General features: G+C 38.7%; 1 protein-coding gene across 3 annotated transcripts in view; it reads left to right on the forward strand.

Moving 5' to 3' along the window:
- Positions 1-21,075, forward strand: part of GDA (guanine deaminase) — a 172,528-nt gene that overhangs the window by 74,675 nt on the left and 76,778 nt on the right. For all 3 annotated transcript variants that reach the window (XM_021064839.2, XM_084987862.1, XM_084987860.1), the window contains exon 2: positions 17,003-17,091. In XM_021064839.2, the coding sequence (XP_020920498.1) occupies positions 17,003-17,091 (89 nt within the window). The remainder of the gene's footprint in view (positions 1-17,002; positions 17,092-21,075) is intronic.

Consider the following 21,075-nt stretch of genomic DNA (forward strand, 5'->3'; position numbering starts at 1 on the left):
TTATTTTTTTGAGGAAGCTACATACTATTTTCCATAGTGGTCATATCAATTTGCATTCCTACTAGTAGTGTAGGAGGGTTCCCTTTCTCATACCCTCTCCAGCATTTATCATTAGTATACTTTTTGATGGTGGCCCTTCTGTTGGTGTGAGGTGATACCTCATTGTAGTTTTGACTTGCATTTTTCTAATAATTAGCAAGGTTGAACATCTTTTCATGTACTTTTTAGGCCATCTATAGGTCTTCTTTGGAGAAATGTCTATTTAGATCTTCTGCCCATTTTTTGATTGGGTTGTTTGGTTTTTTTGATGTTGAGCTTTATGAGTTGTTTGTGTTGTTTGGAGATTTACCCCTTGTCAGTTGCTTTGTTTGAAAATATTTTCTCCCTTTCTATGGGTCATCTTTTTTTTAATCGTTCCTTTGCCGTGAAAAACTTTTAAGTTTAATTAGGTCCCATGTGTTTATTTTTGTTTTTATTGCCATTACTCTAGGATGTGGTTATGAAAAGGTACTGCTTTGATTTATGTCAAAGTATCCTGCCTGTGTTTTCCTCTAAGAGTTTTATAGCATCTGGTCTTATGTTTAGGTGTTTAATGCATTTTGAGTTTATTTTTATGTATGGTGTTAGAGAGTGTTCTAATTTCATTCTTTTACATACAGCTGCCCAGTTTTCTCAGCACCACTTATTGAAGAGACTGTCTTTTCTCCATTGTGTATTCTTGCCTCCTTTATCATAGATTAGTTGACCATAGGTTTGTGAGTTTATTTCTGGGCTTTCTATCCTGCTCCATTGATCTATATTTCTGCCTTTGTGCCAGTGCCATACTGTTTTGATTACTATAGCTTTGTAGTAGTCCGAAGCCAGGAAGCCTGATTCCCCCAGCTCCATTTTTCTTTCTCAGAATTGCTTTGGCTATTAAAAGTTTTTTGTGTTTCCATACAAATATAATTTTTTTTTGTTCTTTTGACAGTAAAAACAAGGCAAGAGAAGTGTCTTGTGGGCTAGGCACAGATATTGGTTAGAGTACCTTTGAGCTTTATGATTATGGATATTCCATCTACTATGTGGTATGCTTGCTCCATTGCTGCTTGGCTTCCCATATACAGTCCAGAGAATCATGATTCATTCAGTCAGGGTCTAAAATTTACCATATGTATGTTAAGTAAAAGATAGAAGAAATATCAAATAGCTGGTGGAATCCAAGCTGGACAAGGAAAATTGTGAACGAAGACAGTAGATAGGCTGGAGGAAAGTAGAGAGGAGAAAGAAAATTGAGGGCTTTTTAAGGTGGACAGTTTATTGGAATAGATGAAGTGGCAAATAGGAAAAAATGGAAATGATGATCAGTTGCATGATTCTATAGATTTAGAGGTAGGGCAGTTACAGATCATGATCATGTCCAAGGTGCAGCCATGACATGAAGTTCATAAACATAATACTTGAAGATGAGTTCATGGAAATTGGTTTGATGATCTCACAAGGATTGTCCATGTTGATAGGATAAGAAGTGATGATAGGGCTTGCACTGGAGAAAAAGAATGTGAACAGGCATCAAAAGATGTGCACAATTAGAGAAAGGCTGTTAAAGGATAACAACAGTGAAAAAGAGAGAATGCCTTGAACTTATGAAACATAATGGAGGATTATGTAACTGGGTCACTTTGCTGTATGGCAGAAATTGACAGAACATATTTTTTAGGGCCACACCTGTGGCATATAGAGGTTCCTAGGCTAGGGGTTGAATCAGAGCTGCAGGTGCCAGCCTACACCACAGCCACAGCAACACCAGATCCAAGCCTTGTCTGCGACCTACACCACAGCACATGGCAATGCCAGATCCTTAACCCACCAAGCGAGGCTAGGGATTGAACCTGTGTCCTCATGGATGCTAGTCAGATTTGTTTCTGATGAGCCATGACCGGAACTCCTTGACAGAATACTGTAAATCAACTATAATAAAAAATTACAAAACAAAACAAAAGCTGAAAGGAGTGGGTCTTTAAGGAGCTTTGTAGGTTTACAGGAAGCTTCAGGAAAAATAGTTTAGAAATGGCCATTGTGGGTATGGAAACTCATTGCCTGACCCTGATGTATGAATACCTGCCATTTGAGAAGTTTAGGGGAGGCCATGCCATCAGGGAAGAGCCCAGTTACCAGGAGGGAGAAACTCAGAGCAAATATTGAAGACACATGGAGTTTGCTGTTTATGGATGGGCAGTAAAAGAGGTCACAGTGAAGTGGAGAGTGGTGGGAGCTGGTCAGGGACAAGAAACTACTACCAGTACAGAGCTCTATGAACATAATGATACAGGATCCCTGCTATGTATCTGAGGAGCAGGTAAATTCTAGTTTTTGTGTTGACTGAAGAAAATAGAAAAGAGGGTAGGTGAATTTATTCCAGAGATCGCTAAGGAGTAGAGCCCTTACCTAATTCTTAACATCAACTATAGGTTCATTGAAATTCAACTATAAGTTCATTGAACTGTAAGTTCATGTCTCACTTGGTTGAAATAATTCAGGCTAACATACTACAGACATGCTGAATTACTATTTTTGCTTTTTATTGCCATTGTATCAGTGTGGTTATTATTGCATCTCTATCAGTAATTATTTATTTAATAATTAAATAACAAATGTCATTGGCTTATAATTTTCATTCTTTGTATATATGTATTTATGTATTTGGGTATTATTTTATTTTATTTTTTTATTTATCTTTTTTTTTCTGCTATACAGCATGGGGACCAAGTTACACATACAGGTATACATACTTTTTCCTCCCATTGTTGTGTTGTGATGTAAGTATTTAGACATAGTTCTCAAGGCTACACAGCAGGATCTCATTGTAAATCCATTCCAAGAGCTATAGTTTGCATCTGTTAACCCCAAACTTCCAATCCCTCCCACTACCTCCCTCTCCCCCCGGGCAGCCACAAGTCTATTCTCCAAGTCTATGATTTTCTTTTCTATGGAAAGGTTCATTTGTGCTGTATATTAGATTACAGTTATAAGTGATATTGTATGGTATTTGTGTTTCTCTGACTTATTTCACTCAGTATGAGAGTCTCTAGTTCCATCCATGTTGCTGCAAATGGCATTATGTCATTCTTTTTTATGGCTGAGTAGTATTCCATTGTGTATATAGACCACATCTTCCGAATCCAATCATCTGTCGATGGACATTTGGGTTGTTTCCAACTCTTGGCTATTATGAACAGAGCTGCAATGAACATGCGGGTCTTTTTTAAGGAATGCTTTGTCTGGATATATGCCCAAGAGTGGTATTGCTGGGTATTATGGTAGTTCTATGTATAGATTTCTAAGGTATCTCCATACTGATCTCCAGAGTGGTTGTATCAGCTTACATTCCCACCAACAGTGCAGGAGAGTTCCCTTTTATCCACAGCCACTCTAGCCCTTGTTATTTGTGGGCTTATTAATGATGGCCATTCTGACTGGTGTGAGGTGGTATCTTGTGGTAGTTTTGATTTGCATTTCTCTAATAATCAGTGATGCTGAACATTTTTTTCATGCACTTGTTGGCCATCTGTATATCTTCCTTGGAGAATGGTCTATTCAGATCCTTTGCCCATTTTTCAGTTGGGTTGTTGGCTTTTTGCTGTTGAGTTGTATAAGTTGCTTGTATATCCTAGAGATTAAGCTCTTGTCAGTTGCATTGTTTGAAACTATTTTCTCCCATTCCGTCAGTTGTCTTCTTGGTTTTTTTTTTTGGTTTCCTTTGCTGTGCAAAAGCTTGTCACTTTGATTAGGTCCTATTGGTTTATTTTTGCTCTTATTTCTGTTGCCTTGGGAGACTGACCAGAGAAAATATTCATGAGGTTGATGTCAGAGAATGTTTTGCCTATGTTCTCTTCCAGGAATTTGATGGTGTCTTGTCTTCTATTTAAGCCTTTCAGCCATTTGAGTTTATTTTTGTGCATAGTGTGAGGGTGTGTTCTATTTTCACTGCTTTGCATGCAGCTGTTCAGTTTTCCCAGCAATTCTTGCTGAATAGACTTTCTTTTTCCTGGGAATACACCTTACCAAAGAGGTAAAGGACTTATATGCTGAGAACTATAAAACATTAATCAAGGAAATTAAAGAAGATATAAAGAAACGGAAAGATATTCCATGTTCATGGTTTGGAAAAAATAATATTGTAAAAATGGCCATACTACCCAAAGCAATCTACAGATTCAATGCAATCCCTATCAAATTACCCATGACATTTTTCACAGAACTAGAACAAACAATCCAAAAATTTATCTGGAACCACAAAAGACCCAGAATTGCCACAGCAATCCTGAGAAACAAAAACCAAGCAGGAGGCATAACTCTCACAGACTTCAAGCAGTATTACAAAGCCACAGTCATCAAAACAGTGTGGTTCTGGTATCAAAACAGACAGACAGACCAGTGGAAAAGAATAGAGAACCCAGAAATAAACCCTGACATCTATGGTAAATTAATCTTTGATAAAGGAGGCAAGAGCATACAATGGTTATGTTTTTATCAGGTTTTGTTATGAGGATTATGGCAGCATAGTAGAAATAGAGAGGCATCCATTGTTTTCCATACTCTGGAACTCTTAACACATACATTATCTGTTCTTTGTGAGCTGGAAAGAATTTTGCTAAAACATTCTCTGAATATATGCTGTCTAAAATAATACAATAAGCACCTGAAATGTGGTTAATATGACTGAGAAACTGAATTTTTAAATTTTATTTCAAATTTAATCTCATTTAAAAATTGATAAGCATCTCATTTTTTTCAGGGTTTTTGGTACAATATGAGTTGTATGAGTCTACATTTTGTAGATTACCTAAAGTCTATATATACAGATGAATTATTTCTAATGAAAAGTTATCACCCAGATTGAAATGTACTTTAAATACAAAATACACCCTGCATTTGAAAGACTAAGTACTCAAAAAAGTAAAATTAATAACTCTTGCTTTGATTTTATGTTGACATGGTAATCTTTATCATAGCCACCTATGATGTTAAATAAAACATACTATTGAAATTAATTTTACCTGTTCCTTTTTTTACACTTTTATTGGCTCTTAGATAATTTAAAATTATTAATGTGGCTTGCTTGCGTTTGTGATAGGCATTGTATTTCTATTAGACACATGTTTCTGAACCATAAGCGTTCCTAAAAAGGTTAGTAAAATTTACTGTTTCTTCTAAAGTTACTGGTTCATTCAGTTTTCCTATCTCTTTAGAATAAATTTTGATCACTCATATTTTCCTCAAAAGCAATAATTTCAAATGTATTTTCAACTATATGAATGTTTTAATTTACAAATATTTTCTTCCTTCTTTCTTCCCTCCCTCCCTTCCTTTTTTTATTTTGTTTATTTGAGCTCTTTCCCTCCTCTTCTTGAAGACTCTGGCCAGAGTTTTGTCAGTTTTGTTTACCCTTCAAAGAAACACCTCTTGGTTTTATTGATGTTTTTCTATTGTTTTTTGAGTCTCTATTTTATTGATTTCCTCTCTGATCTTTATGATTTCCTTCCTTCTGCTAACTTTAGGTTTTGTTTGTTCTCTTTTTAAGTATTTTAGTTGGTGGATTAGTTGTCAATTTGATTTTTTTTTTGAGAAAGGCCTGTATTGCTATGAATTTCCCTCTAAGAACTGCTTTTGCAGCATCCCATAGATTTTGAATGGTTCTGTTTTCATTATCATTTGTCTTGAGGTATTTTTTAATTTCTCTTGATTTCTTTGTTGACACATTGTCTCTTTTCTAACAGCATGTTGTTTAGTCTCCATGTAGTCAGTTTTTTTCTCATTTCTTTTCCTGTGGTTGATTTCTAGTTTCCTTCCATTGTGGTCAGAGAAGATACTTGAAATAATTTCTATACTCCTAAATTTGTTACAGTTTTTTTTTTTGTGTGTGTGTGTGCCCCTGTATGTGATCAGCCCTTGAGGTTCCATTTGCACTTGAGAACAATGTATATTCTGATTTTTTTGGATGTAATTTCTGAAAATGACAATTAAATCTAACTTTGCTATTGTGTCCTTTAGAATCTCTGTTGCTTTATTGATTTTTCTGTCTAGAAGATCTGTCCATTGATGTGAGTTGGGTGTTAAAGTCTCCTACCTACTATGATTGTATTCTCATCAATTTCTCCTTTTATGTCTATTAGTATTTGTTGTATGTATCTGGGTGCTCCCATATTAGGAGCATAGATATTGATGATTTTAATATCCTCTTCTTGAATGGATCCTTTTACCATGAAAAAGTGTCCTTCTTTGTATTTATTTATTTATTTATTTGGCTATTATAGGGAGGTTCCCAGGCTAGGGGTCGAATCGGAGCTGTAGCTGCTGGCCTACGCCAGAGCCACAGCAGTGTGGGATCCAAGCCGCATCTGCAACCTACACCACAGCTCACAGCAATGCCGGATCCTTAACCCACTGAGCAAGGCCAGGGGTCAAACTTGCCAACTTATGGTTCCTAGTTGGATTCGTTAACCATTGAGCCACGACGGGAACTCCAGAACTCTCTTCTTTATATTTCTTTATGACCTTCTCTTTAAAGTCTATTCTGTCTGATAAGAGTATTGCAACTCCTGCTTTCCTGTCTTTTCCATTGGGATGAAATATCTTTTTCCATTCCCTCACTTTCAATTTATATGGGTCCTTTGCCCTAAGGTGAGTCTCTTGTATGCTACATATTGTAGGCTCTTCTTTTTTTTAATTACTCAATGAATTTATTATATTCATAGTTGTACAACAGTCATCACAAGCAAATTTTATAGCACTTCCATCCCAAACCCTCAGTGCATCCCCCACCCCCCAAAATGGTCTCATTTGGAAACCGTAAGTTTGTCAAAGCCTTTGAGTCAGTATTTGTTCTGCAAAGAAGTTCATTGTGTCCTTTTTTTATTTTTTATTTTCTGTCTTTTGTCCTTTTTTTAGGGCCACACTAGCAGCATATGGAGGTTCCCAGGATAAGAGTCTAATCAGAGCTGTTGCTGCTGGCCTATGCCAGAGCCACAGCAATGCCATATCTGAGCCACGACTGTGGCCTACACCACAGCTCACAGCAATCCCAGATCCTTAACCACTGAGTGAGGCCATGGGTCAAACCCGCAACCTCATGATTCCTAGTTGGATTCATTTCCCCTGCGCCACGACGGGAGCTCCTTTTATGTCCTTTTTTTACATTCCACATGTTAAGTGATAGCATTCGATGTTGGTGTCTCATTGTCCGACTGACTTCACTTAGCGTGATAATTTCTAGATCCATCCATGTTGCAGCAAATATTGTTATTTCTTTCCTTTCAATGGGTGAGTAATATTCCATTTTGTATATATACAACATTTGCCTTATCCACTCCTGTCAATGGACATTGAGGTTGTTTCCATGTCTTGGCTATTATATAGAGTGCTGCAGTGAACACTGCAGTATATGTGTCTTTTTGAGTCATGGTTTTCTCTGGATAGATGTTGAGGAGTGGGATTGCTGGATCAAATGGTAGTTCTGTTTTTAGTTTTCTAAGGAATCTCCATGCTGATTCCCACAGTGGTTGCACCAATTTACAATCCCAACAGTATAATAGGGTTCCTTTTTATCCACACCCTCCCCAGCAATTATTGTTTCTAGACTTTTTTTTTTAATTACTCAATGAATTTTTTACATTTGTAGTTGTACAATGATCATCACAATCCAATTTTATACGATTTCCATCCCACAACCTCAGTGCACGCCTCCAACCCCCAAACTGTCTCCTTGGGAAACCATAAGTTTTTCAATGTCTGTGAGTCTACCGTATCTGTTCTGTAAAGAAATTCATTCTGTCCTTTTATCAGAATCCACATGTCAGTGAAAGCATTTGATGTTGGTGTCTCATTGGATAGCTGACTTCACTTAGCATGATAATTTCTAGGTCCATCCATGTTGCTAAAAATGCCAGTATTCTATTCCTTTTAACGGCTGAATAATATTCCATTGTGTATATATACCACATTTTCCTTATGCACTCCTCTGTCAATGGACATTTAGGTTGTTTCCATATCTTGGCTATTGCAAATAGTGCTGCAGTGAACATTGGAGTACATGTGTCTTTGCGAGTCATGGTTTTCTCTGGATAGATGCCCAGGAGTGGGATTGCTGGATCAAATGGGAGTTCCATGTTTAGTTTTCTGAGGCATACCATTTTCCATAATGGTTGCAGCAATTTACATTCCCACCAACAGAGTACTAGGGTTCCTTTTTCTCCACACCCTCTCTAGCACTTATTGTCTGTAGACGTTTTGATGATGGCCATTCTGGCTGGTGTAAGGTGGTACCTCAGAGTGGTTTTGATTTGCATTTCTCTAATAATGAGTGATGTTGAACATCTCTTCATGTGTTTTTTCGCCATCTGTATGTCTTCTTTGGAGAACTGTCTGTTTAGATCTACTGCCCATTTTTTGTTGGGGTTGTTTGTTTTTTTGGTATGGAGCTGCAGAAGGTGTTTATAAATTTTGGAGATTAATCCCTGGTCAGTCGATTCATTTGCAACTATTTTCTTCCAATCTGTGGGTTGTCTTCTCATTTTGTTTAGGGTTTCCTTTGCTTCACAGAAACGTTTAAGTTTGATTAGGTCCCATTTCTTTACTTTTGTTTTTACTGTCATCACTCTTAAGAGGTGGAGCCGAGAAGGTATTGCTGTTGTTTATGTCAGAGAGTGTTTGGCGTATGTTTTCCTCTAAGGGTTTTATATTATCTGGTCTTATATCTAGGTCTTTAATCTATTTTGAGTTCATTTTTGTGTATGGTGTTAGGGAGTGTTCTAATTTCATTCTTTTCCATGTGGCTGTCCAGTTTTCCCAGCACCTCTTATGGAACAGGCTGTCTTTTCTCCATTGTATACTCTTGCCTCCTTTGTCATAGATTAGTTGGCTGTAGGTGTGTGGATTTAATTCTGGGCTTTCTATCCTGTTCCACTGATCTATATATCTGTCTTTGTGCCAGTACCATATGGTTTTGATGATTGTTGCTTTGTAGTGTAGTCTGAAGTCAGGGGGCCTGATTCCTCCAGCTCCATTTTTCTTTCTCAGGATGTCTTTGGCTGTTCTGGGTGTTTTGTGCTTCCAAACAAACTTTAAAATATTTTGTTTGAGTTCTGTGCAAAATGTCCTTGGTACTTTGATAGGGATTGCATTGAATCTGTAGATTGCCTTGGGTAGTAGAGTCATTTTGATAATAATGACTCTTCCAATCCACGAGCATGGTATGTCTTTCCGTCTGTTTGTGTCATCTTTGATTTCTTTCATCAGTGTCTTAAAGTTTTCCGAGTACATGTATTTTGTCTCTTTAGGGAGCTTTACTCCTAAGTATTTTATTCTTTTGGATGCAATGGTAAATGGGATTGCTTCCCTACTTTCTCTTTCTGAACTTTCCTTGTTAGTATATAGAAATGCTGTCGATTTCTGTGTATTAATTTTGTATCCTGCGACTTTGCCAAATTCCTTGAAGAGCTCTAACAGTTTTCTGGTAGAGTCTTTAGGATTCTCTAGGCATAGTGTTGTATCATCTGCAAATGGTGATAGTTTTACTTCTTCCTTTCCAATTTGTATTCCTTTTATTTCTTTTACTTCTCTGATTGCTGTGGCTATGAGTTCTAAAACTAATTTGAAGGAGTTCCCGTCGTGGCACAGTGGTTAACGAATCTGACTAGGAACCATGAGGTTGCGGGTTCGGTCCCTGCCCTTGCTCAGTGGGTTAACGATCCGGCGTTGCCGTGAGCTGTGCTGTAGGTTGCAGACACAGCTCGGATCCCGGGTTGCTGTGGCTCTGGTGTAGGCCGGTTGCTACAGCTCCGATTCAACCCCTAGCCTGGGAACCTCCATATGCCGCGGAAGAGGCCCAAGAAATAGCAACAACAACAACAACAACAAAAAGACATAAAACTATGTTGAAGAGTAGCAGCGAGAGTGGACATCCTTGTCTTGTTCCTGATCTCAGTGGGAATTCTTTCAGCTGTTCACCCTTGAGAATGATAGTAGCTGTGGGTTTGTTATACCTGGTCTTTATCATGTTGAGGTAGGTTCCCGTTATGCCCACTTTCTGAATGGTTTTTATCAGAAATGGGTTTTGGATTTTGTCAAAGGCTTTTTCTGCATCTATTGAGAAGATCATGTCGTTTTTATTCTTCAGCTTGTTAATGTGGTGTATCACACTGATGGATCTGTGGATGTTGAAGATACCTTGCATCCCTGGGAAAAATCCCACTTGATCATGATGTACAATCCTTTTAATGTATTGTTGGATGCAGTTTGCTAGTATTTTGTTGAGGATTTTTGCATCGATGTTCATCAGTGAAATTGGCCTGTAATTTTCTTTTTTTTTTGTGGTGTCGTTGTCTGGTTTTGGAATCAGGATGATGGTGGCCTCATAGAATGAGTTTGGGAGTGTCCCTTCCTCTGTGATCTTTTGGAATAGTTTCATAAGGATAGGTGTTAGCTCACCTCTGAATATTTGATAGAATTTGCGTCTGAATCTATCTGGCCCTGGACTTTGTTGGAATTTTTTTTTTTTTGGTCTTTTTGCTATTTCTTGGGCCGCTCCCATGGCATATGGAGGTTCCCAGGCTAGGGGTCCATTCGGAGCTGTAGCCACCGGCCTACACCAGAGCCATAGCAACGCGTGATCCGAGCCGCGTCTGCGACCTACACCACAGCTCACTGCAACGCTGGATCGTTTACCCACTGAGCAAGGGCAGGGACCGAACCCACAACCTCATGGTTCCTAGTCGGATTCGTTAACCACTGCACCACGACGGGAACTCCTGGAATTTTTTAAATTACAATTTCAATTTAAGTTCTTATTGGTCCATTAACCTTTTCTGTTTCATTTTAGTTATGTCTTGGAAGATTGTACTTTTCTAAGAATTTGCCCATTTTTCTATTTCATCTTGGTTAAGTCTTAGAAGATTGTACTTTTCTAAGAATTTTTGCATTTTTTCTAGGTTTTCCATTTTATTGGTGTATAGTAGTCTCTTTTGATCCTTTTATTTCTGTCATGTCTGCTATTCTTATTTTTCATTTCTAATTTTATTGATTTGAGTCCTCTGTCTTTTTTTCTTGATAAGTCTGGCTAAGGGTTTATCAATTTTGTTTATCTTTTCAAATTACCAGCCCTTAGTTTCACTGTCTTTTCTATGGTTTTCTTCATTTCTATTTCATTGTTTTCAATGAAAAATCTGAAAAAAAAATTGAAACTTCTGCCAATAAGCTTATTGGGGTTCCCTTGTATGTTATTTGTTTCTTTTCCCTAGCTGCTTTCAGTATTTTCTCTTTGTCTTTAATTTTGGCCAGTTTGATTAATATGTGTCTGGGGTGTCCTTCCTTGGGTTTCTTTTATGTGGTCCTCGTTGCACTTCCTGGATTTGAGTGAGTGGTTCCTTTCCCATGTTAGGGAAGTTTTCAGCTATTATCTCTTGGAATATTTTTTCTTCCCCTTCTCTCTCTCTTCTCCTTCTGGCACCCTCTATTATACAGATGTTCCTGCATATGAACATTGTCCCAGAGTTCTCAGACTGTCTCCATTTCTTTTCAGTCTTTTTTTTTTTCTGTTCTGCATCAGTGATTTCCACAAGTCTGTCCTCCAACTCACTTATTCATTCTCTGCCTCCTATATTCTGTTGGTTGCTTCTAATGAATTTTTTATTTCAGATACTGTATTTTGCATTTCTGCTTGCTTAAGTTTTAAATCATGTATTTCTTTGTTCAGTGTTTCCTGTAAATTATTAGTCTTTGCTTCCATTTTATTTCTAATGTTTTGCATCATCTTCACTATCAATAGTCTAAAGTCTTTTTCCTGTAGGCTGATAATCTCCAGATCACTTAGCTGTTTTTTTTGTTTTTTTTTTTCTTTCTCCCTTATCTGAGTTATAGTTATCTGTCTTTTCAATTTCATAGGTTTTTGCTTTGGTGTCCTTTTTGCACACAATAGAGTTGTAGCCTCTCTTACTTCTGGTGTCTGCCCCTCTTGTGGCTGAATTTGGTTTGGGGGCTTGCTTTAGGTTTCCTGATGTGAGGGACTGGTGCCTCCCCGCTGGTAGGTGGGGCTGATTCCTATCCCTCTGATGGGTGGGGCTTTGTCTCTGGATGAGAGTAGAGGTGGCTATGTTCCTGGGGGAATTTTAGGCAGTAAACCCCTGTTTACTGCAGGGTGGGGCTGTGATCCCACCTGGATTATTATTTGACCTGGGGCTTCTCAGTGCTGATGGGTGGGGCCAGATATTCTCAAATTGTCCACCTCCAGAGAAAAGCACTTTGCTGATTAATATTCCTCAGAGCTCTGCCTCCAGTGTCCTTCCCCCACAATGAGCCTTAGTCACCCTGTTTTCCCATGAGATCCTCCAAGAACTGCATTCAGGTCTGACCCACATTCCTATGGAGACTTAGATTTGCTCTGGGACTCAGCGCACATGAAAGTCTGTGTGCGCCTTTCAAGAATGGGGTCTCTGTTTCCCCCAGTCCTGTGGAGCTCTTGTGCACAAGCCCCACTGGCCTTCAATGCCAGATGCTCCAGGGGCTCTTTCTCCCAATGTCAGATCCCCAGGCATGGGGTTTGATGTGGGGCTTAGAACTGTCAGACCCGTAGGTGAGTCTCTGTGATACAGTTACTTTCCAGTCTGTGGGCTTCACACCTGGGAGATACAGGGTTGCTTATATTGCATAATCGCTCCTCCTGCCTCTTAATGTGGCCTCCTCTTTGTCTTCTGGAGTAGAATATCTTTTTGAAAGTTTCCAGTCCATTTGGTTGAAGGTTACTCAGCATTTGGTCATAAATTTTGTTGTTTTTATGAGAAGTTGAGCTTCAGTCCTTCTCTTGCACCATCTTAATTCCATCTCCAAAAATCTAGGCTCTTGGTTTTTTTTTTTTTTTTAATCCAGTCTAATCCAGTCTGACACTCCATGTCTTTTGATTGGAACCTTCAGTCCATTGACATTTAAGGTAATTATTGATAAATATGTATTTATTGTCATTTTAAACCTTGTTTTCCAGTTGCTTCTGTGTTTCTCCTTTGTTCCTTTCTGTTTTAGTTGGATGATTTCCTTGTAGTTAATGCTTGTCTACTCTTCTTTTTAGTTTTTGTGAATGTATTGTTTGGTTTTGATGCATGGTTGCTCTGTTTTTCAGGTATGTTAACCCCTTCCTATATCTGCTTGTTTTAACCTGATAGTCATATAGACTTAAACACATTCTAGAAAAAAAAGAGTCTAGATTTTCTTACTTTCCTTCCCCACATTTTATGATTCTGATGTCCTTTTTTTAACATCTTCATGTTTATCCTTTTGCTGTTCCTTGTGTTTATTGTCACTTTCATATTTTTTTCCTTTTAGTTCTGTATACTGGCTTATTTATGTGATTACTTTCTAATTGTGATTTCCTCCATCCTGTTTCTTCTTGCTTCTTTTTTATTTAGAGGAGCTCTTTCAGTATTTCTTTTAGAATGGGTTTAGGAATGTCATACTCTTTCAGTTTTTGTTCATTGGAGAAATTCTTTATTTCTCCTTCTTTTAAAAATGATATCCTTATGGAGTTCCCATCGTGGCTCAGAGGTAAATGAATCCAACTAGGAACCATGAGGTTGCAGGTTTGATCCATGGCCTCACTCAGTGGGTTAGGGATCTGGCATTGCCATGAACTGTGGTGTAGGTTGCAGACATGGCTCGGATCTGGCATTGCTGTGCTCTAGCATAGGCCAGTGGCTACAGCTCTGATTCGACCCCTTGCCTGGGAACCTCTATATGCCATGGGTGTGGCCCTAGAAAAGACAAAAAATAAAAATAATTAAAAAATAAAGTAAAATGATAATCTTACTGGGTAGAGTATTCTATGCTGCAAATATTTATCTTTTAGAACTTTGAATATATCTTGCCACTCTCTTCTGGCCTGTAGTGTTTCTGTAGAGAAATCAGCTGATAGCCTTGTGGGGGTTCTCTTATAATTAACTTTTTGTTTTTTTCTCTTTCTGCCTGTAGAATCCTCTCTTTAACTTTTGCCATTTATATAAGAGTATGTCTTGGTGTGGGCCTGTTTGGGTTCAGTTTGTTTGGGGCCCTCTATCCTTCCTGAATCTTGATAACTGTTTCCTTTGTATTTGGAAAGTTTTCAGCCATAATTTCTTCAAATATATTTTATATCCCCTTTTCTTTTTCTTCTCCTTCTGGAATCCCTATTATGCCTAAATTGGCCTGCTTAAATTTTCCCTTAGATCTCTTCTATTGCTTTCACATTTTTTCATTTGGTTTTCCATCTGCTGTCCTGATTGGTTGATTTCAATTGTTCTATCTTCCAAGTCACTAATCCATTCCTTTGCACTATTCATTCTGCTCTTCATTGCCTTTAGCTCAGTTTGTGTCTCTGAAAATGAATTTTCTAATTTTTCTTGGTTCCTCCTTATATTTTCTAGTTCTTTTCTAAAGTAATATGCACTGCTGTTCATATCTGCTCTTAATTCCTCCATAGCTACCCTTATTTCATTCAGTATTTTCACTATATCTTTTGTGAACTCAGTATCTGTTAGACTTCAGAGGTCTGTTTCATTGTTTGCTGCTTCAGGTGAATTCTCTTGTTCTTTTAGCGGGGAATGCTTCCTTAGCTTCTTCATTTTGCATATATTTTTCTCATTCTGCAAGTTTAAGGAAACCAACTACAGTAGTTTTGGAGAGCTGTTTATATGCAGTAGCTCCCCTGTGTATTTTGGGGGCTTTGCTATTTATTTTTGGCATGGGAATTTGGATGTTTGCTTTCTCTTTCCTCAGCGTGAGCAGGTCGTTATTCCCTGATAGGATGCTGAGTGTGTTTCCAGGGATACGAAGGTAATGAGAAAGGCCAGTGGCTAGTGCCTGGTTGCTGAGCTCTCGACAGTAGCAAGGACCTGGGAAGGTGGTGCAGACTGCTCCTATTTGCATGCCCCTGGGAAGTGGCAGTGGGCCTCAGGCAAGTTTACGTGTTCCCTGGAGCATTTGGCATTAGCAGTTGCAGGGCATGTGCATTCCCAGGGGAGTGAGAGCAACAATGGGTGGTGCTTGTTTGCAGTGCCCTTCTCTGTGCTGCCCTCTGAGGTGACTGGAACTGCAAGTGGGGCCTATTCATGGACTCCTAGTGGTGGAGCCCATGCCCACTTTTGGAGTCAGAGATAATTGTGGTAGTTTGTGTCTGCCACTTGCAGACCATGCAAGAAGCACTCTGTTCTGCTGAGCCTGCACAGGAGGTGCCATCACCCATAGCCAGTGCAAGAGGGGTCATCATGGCACAAGAGGTGCCTTGCCATCCATAGCCCCATCCTCCAAGAGTCTGCATACATGCTCAGAGAAAGACATTCCTATGGTGGTCTTCCTCTCATCCTCTTGCTTTTCCCAGCAATGGTACTTTGCTTCTCTTGTAGGCCCAGACCTCCTTTCGGGTTCCCTCAACTGTGGTGCTCTGCACCCCAGCCCTTGGTGCACTGCTCCCTACCCCCCTCAGGCTGTCTTCACATTGCCAACTCTAATCCTTTCCCTGGAACTGACCTCCAGAGTCTGAGTCTGAGTGCCTAGCCCCTGCCTGAGCATCTTAGACTGTAGTTTCTGGCAGCATTGGTACTCATATTCTTTGCAGCCCTCTCAATGCTTTGGCCTCCTTAGTCCTGCTGCTGTGCTTTTCTCTGTGGCTTTGAGGTCCCTCTGTCTTGGCCAATCTCCCTGCCAGGTAGGTGGCTTTCCAGGGTATGAGTTCCTTTCCTCTTTCTTGCTCCCTCTTACGAGTGCTAGTCCTGTTCTGATTCCTTTCCCTCTCTTTCTTTTTTTCGTTTTGTTCTACCCAGTTATGTGGAGGGTTTCTTGCTCTTTTTAGAGATTTAAGGTCTTCTACCAGAGTTCAGTAGATGGTCTGTGCAAATGGTTCAAATGTAGATAGTTTTTTTATGTGTTTGTGGGAGAAGGTGAGCACTGCATCTTACTCCTCCACCATCTTGATTCTTCTACCTCCCTCCTTCCCTCCCTCCTTTTGGCTTTAATGGTAAATCAGCTCTGAGATATATTGATAAATTCTGTGTTTGTGATTTTTGATTTTGTGTCTGCTTTGATATTTATTCATTCAAATATATTTTTATATCATCAAATTACTTTCCTTATCTGTAGGAATTACATTTTCATCTTCTGATAAAATCCCTATTTTTTAAAAAAGGTATCACACTGTACTTAAAAAAGAATCAATAATTGATAAAATGTATCCAACATTTAACATGTTCCAGGGATGTGCTAACTTCTTCACTGAAATTATCATATCCAGTCTTCACAATAGGTCTGTGAAGAACATACTGAAGTTATCCCCAGTTTGCAGATGGAAAAACCAGACCAAGAGGAATTTGGATCCATCCAAGTTTTCCCACTTGTTGCCCACAGGCTCACAAGCCCCACATGAGAGATCATTTAGTATCTTGTGCACAATACTAAAAAATACAGCGGAGCTCTTTGTAGCAGATGTCTAGCATCATAACATCAACATAGTTCATGCTAAGATTCAGTTGTTGAGGAATTTTTACATGCAATTATATTCAGTGTTAATAAATTGCCCCATAATATACTACTACTGTACTCTTGACTTGGGTTTCCTATAACAGCTTAACAAAAAGCTTTCATTCATATGCAATAAGGTACAGTTTTCTATAAACAGTTGTTTCCTTTAATCATTTTTGCAGGGTGGGGAGAAATAGATGCCAGTTAGCCAATTTTTAATACCCTGTATCTTAAAATTAGAATTTTTGAAGTCTTACTTGTATCTATAGAATGTCAGAAAAGGAGGTCTTTCATGCAGTTGATTTTTTGGGCAAGTAAAGGCAAATCTCTGTCTTTCTGCCTCTAAATTATATCCCATTTGGTATTAAATAGCTTTTCAAATTATCTCAGCTATAGTACAGTCTCTTTTAAGATTTAGATATTTAATATCAACAAATGACTATGGTTCACTAATTTATGATTCTTTTCTTTGTTTTTTTCCCCCCTAAAGATAGTGTTTTTGGAAGAAGCATCCCAACAAGAAAAGCTGGCCAAAGAATGGTGCTTCAAGCCTTGTGAAATAAGAGAACTGAGTCACCAGTAAGTCAGAGTCAACTTCTTTCCTTTTGATGCCATTAACTAATCTCAAATGTTAACAAACCTGCCTTGAGAGTTGATGGAAACTTGGAGAACTCGAGGCTGCCGTCATTCATTTATTTCTTCAGCAAATATTTGTTGAGCTTCTTATGTGCAGGAATAGAATCTAGAGATGAAAATGACCTGCAAAGTCTTGGCTCTCACAGGGTTTACAGCCTATGGGGAAGAGGGAGCGTAGACAAGTGTACAGATACATAAGCATGACAGTGATGTCTTCTGTAAGAGGGAGCATGATATAGATCAACTAGTGGGAGGGAGGGAGAGGTTTTGAGGAGGATTAACTGACAGCATGGTTATGGAAGACCAAGCTCCAGAAGTGCATCTGAGCTGCTATTTTATATTCCAGCTAACTTAGTGTTTTTTTTTTTTAATATTTGTACCAGATCTGTTTCCTGTGATTGACCCACTCTCTTCATCACCTGGGTGATTTGTCTTCTAGAAATGGGAATATTTTTCTTAAACTCAAAGATTTCGTTTGGTCTTAGGTCACATATGTTTCCAAAGTCAATAAAAGTTTCAAAGTCAACCAAAATCATTTTCATTCTAAAAACATTTTTATAACTTGGAAAGTGGCTTTAGAGTAATGTAGTGAGAAGAACACTGAATTCAGAATTAAAACATCTGGCATGAACCGCCACCCTACATCTCTACAGCTGTAAGATGGAAAGCAAGCCACTTCCTCTCTTGAGCTCATCTCCTGGGCTGTTAGCAAAGGATTGTCCTAGGTGGTGGTGGACACCTTGTCCACCACAGCAGATCTGTGAATCAGGTCCCCCTAAAGCTTTGAGGTAAAGGAGGTGGCCACAGTCCAGAGAGATAATGATGGACCCTAATATTTTGTTGCACTTAAACTTACTCTCACATTTCTTACCTCCTTCTCTCTGCCTGCTGCCTCTCATGGAGCCAGTTGTTATACATATGAATCCACTGGGCATGGAAATGGCTTCAGTCACCTCTGCTGTTACTATATGCTTCCTCTTGCTAGATTTTCATGAGAGTATATGTTGAGAAAAAACTGATGTTTATGTCAACTGCTTGTGTGCCTTTGTTGTGAGGGACTAAAAGAAGGCTTGAGGGTGGGTGAGACAGGAGTGAGAGGATGACACAGAGGGGTGGAGGATGGAGAGAGGGGTGAACACATCTGTGACTGCCTTTGGAGTTAAATATGCCTAACAAATGTAGATTCCAGGGGATCTGTAAGTACTGCACACAGAAAAGTGATAAGTTAAGAAAAAATTTAAACTTTAGTGGAAGACTTAAATCTTTGAAGAAAAATATTTAAAATGCAAAGTCATTTTTACAACAAACACATAAGAGGTACAGCTGAATTTCTTCAAGTCAGGATTAAAATACATGATAACTCTGACAGTCTTTTTAATAGAGTCATTGTAAATACAGGTCTATCTCAGCATGACATGGATTTTTTTTAATGAAAATTATAATTGGAGGACTCTGAACAGTGCATTGATAGGAATTGATCAGACTGTGACCATGGACCAGACAGAGGTTGACAGTGCCAGGATTAGGATGAAGCAAGTGAGACTTGCATCTTAGGCACAGAATTTAAGGGTGGCAGGAGGGAAAAAAGCTCAGTAATCAAGATAAATTGTAGTTGAATGCAATATTTTAAAAATCAAAATCAAGCAAAACATCTGCAGTGAACAAAATACCAAAATTTTTAATAAGGACAAGATGATGTTTATTTCACACCCTTGTATTTTTTGTGCAATGAAATTGGTTTTCAAATAGTCTGGGTTTCCCAGGCCATTAGGATCCTCACATCCCCTGAAGGGCAGGTTGGTGAGGGTTCATAATAGTGCATGAGCAGATTGAGGAACTCAGGCTGTTATACAGTCATGTGCTTTGATTGTAGGGCTTTTACTAGCATTTTCCACTTGGCTAAAAGACAGGTGTATGTTCTGATAAGTGTACATAAGGGCACATATTGTTCTTTTCCCTCAGGTTCTGATACAGCCCAGCCAGCACTGCAGGTTTGAAAAGTGAAGTTGACGGTTTTTATCTGGGGGAAGTTGAGATTTTTTAAGGGAATTAGGATAGTAATTAAATAAAGTGAAAATAGGAAAGTGGAAAAGCAGAAGAAGAAAGGAGAGCTGTTTCACCTTCTACTACAGCTTCCAGGCCCCTCTGCTTTACCTGCAGTTTGACTTTTGATGGCAACAGTTTAGCTGCAGGTGATATCTTAAGTGGAGAACTGAGTTCTGAGCCTGGCTGGGCCACTAATGAGTTTGTCATCTCCAAGCTTCCTTTTGTTCTCTCTGTAAAATGACCTTTAATCTCACATGCAGGTCTGACAGTCCACACTCCTATGTTTACTGCTATCTGTAATAACCTTGGACTACATAATCACTTTATATTACTGATTATATTAATAAGCATTTCACAATACTCCCTGTTTCCTAAAAAGGATAGCAAGGTTTTATGGATAAGTTATACTTCTGATGCAATAAATCTTTGCTCCCTGTTGCCTCTGAAGACTTTGTACCCTGTGTCATCTCTTCTACTTCTTTTATTGCTGCTACCTTCAGAACATGCTTAAGTTTCTCCTACATGCAAAAGAAAAAGTGACTTTTACTCTGCATTATAATTCTAACTTTCATTACCAAATAGTTTTTGCCCACTGCTTTCTCTGAATCTGCCTTTCATGTTCATGGCTCTCTCCTTAGCACCTAGGACAGTAACTAAAAGATATCAGAGACTTGGTAAGTACTTAGATAATGAAGGACTGAACCCATGTGGAATTGGGTGTCTCCCCAGTCATTGTGTGAACTCTCAGGGTCTTGACCCTTGCAGTTTTTGATGTTAGTCACTGTCCCGTGCTCCTTCCCTTCACTGCTGTCCTCATCACTTCCCTATCATGGGCCCCTAGCTTCCTTACAATGTTTCTGTCCAGATTAAGCAAGAGCTTCTCTTCTTGCACAGACTGAACATCAGCTCCATCTCCTTCCTCAATTTCATTCTTTAAGTGGAGGGTACTGCTCAAGATTTAGTTTTGACCTTTCTTCCACAGAAATCTCTGGTCCCACCAACTTCTAGGTTACCTAATCAGAGGAGACTCTCAGATCTGAATCCCATCTTTAACTCTCTGATCTCTTATGCCATGTGTTTACTTGTTTTTTTGAGACTTGGAGGCTATACTTTGACTGCAGGCTTAGTATGAAATTGCCCCTCCCTCAAAATGGACTTTCCTGCTTAATTCTCTGTACTTTACGTCATATGTTTAGCCTTACATGCCCCAAAACTTAATCTCTTTGACTATTTCCTCTTCTTTGCTACCTAGAGCTAATAAAAGATCAAGTTCTTCCTCTCATATTTATTCTTTTCCCTTATGTTCCCATCACCATCATCTTTATTCAGAAATTCTCTCATGCTTGAGATGTTGAAAAAGCATCCCCAGACATGTCTGCTACCACCAGATTTATCTTCCTAAATCTAGGGTTCAAAATATCACAGTTCTGCCAAAGAAAATAAAAAAGCAGTGGATCAAATATTCTCATGATTCCCTCCCTCCTGTCTATAGAATAACAAACACTTGTTAATTCACTAAATTGATATTAAAGACCTTTTCTAAAAAACTCAAAATCAGGCTGCCTCAGTCAAGAATGTGATACTTAATCTCTATAATAAACTGCCTTCCACAAATAAGATGATATAACAGAACACTGTCCAGTACATGTCCATCTTCAATAAATATTACTGCTGTCAGCATCATCATCACCACCATTCCTAGTTCTCATTTTTAAAAATATGAAGCGTTTATTTGTCCATTGACAGATATGGATTAATAAAATGTGGTATGTATATATACAATGGAATATTACTCAGCCATAAAAAGACAAACTAATGCCATTCGTGGCAACATGGATAGAACTAGAGACTCTCATACTAAGTGAAGTAAGCCTGAAAGAA

Source organism: Sus scrofa, chromosome 1 (assembly GCF_054392235.1).
Source record: "Sus scrofa isolate SSC_HxYL_T2T_F1_AM1 chromosome 1, Sscrofa_HxYL_maternal_Yorkshire_Landrace_v2.0, whole genome shotgun sequence".
NCBI lineage: Eukaryota > Metazoa > Chordata > Mammalia > Artiodactyla > Suidae > Sus > Sus scrofa.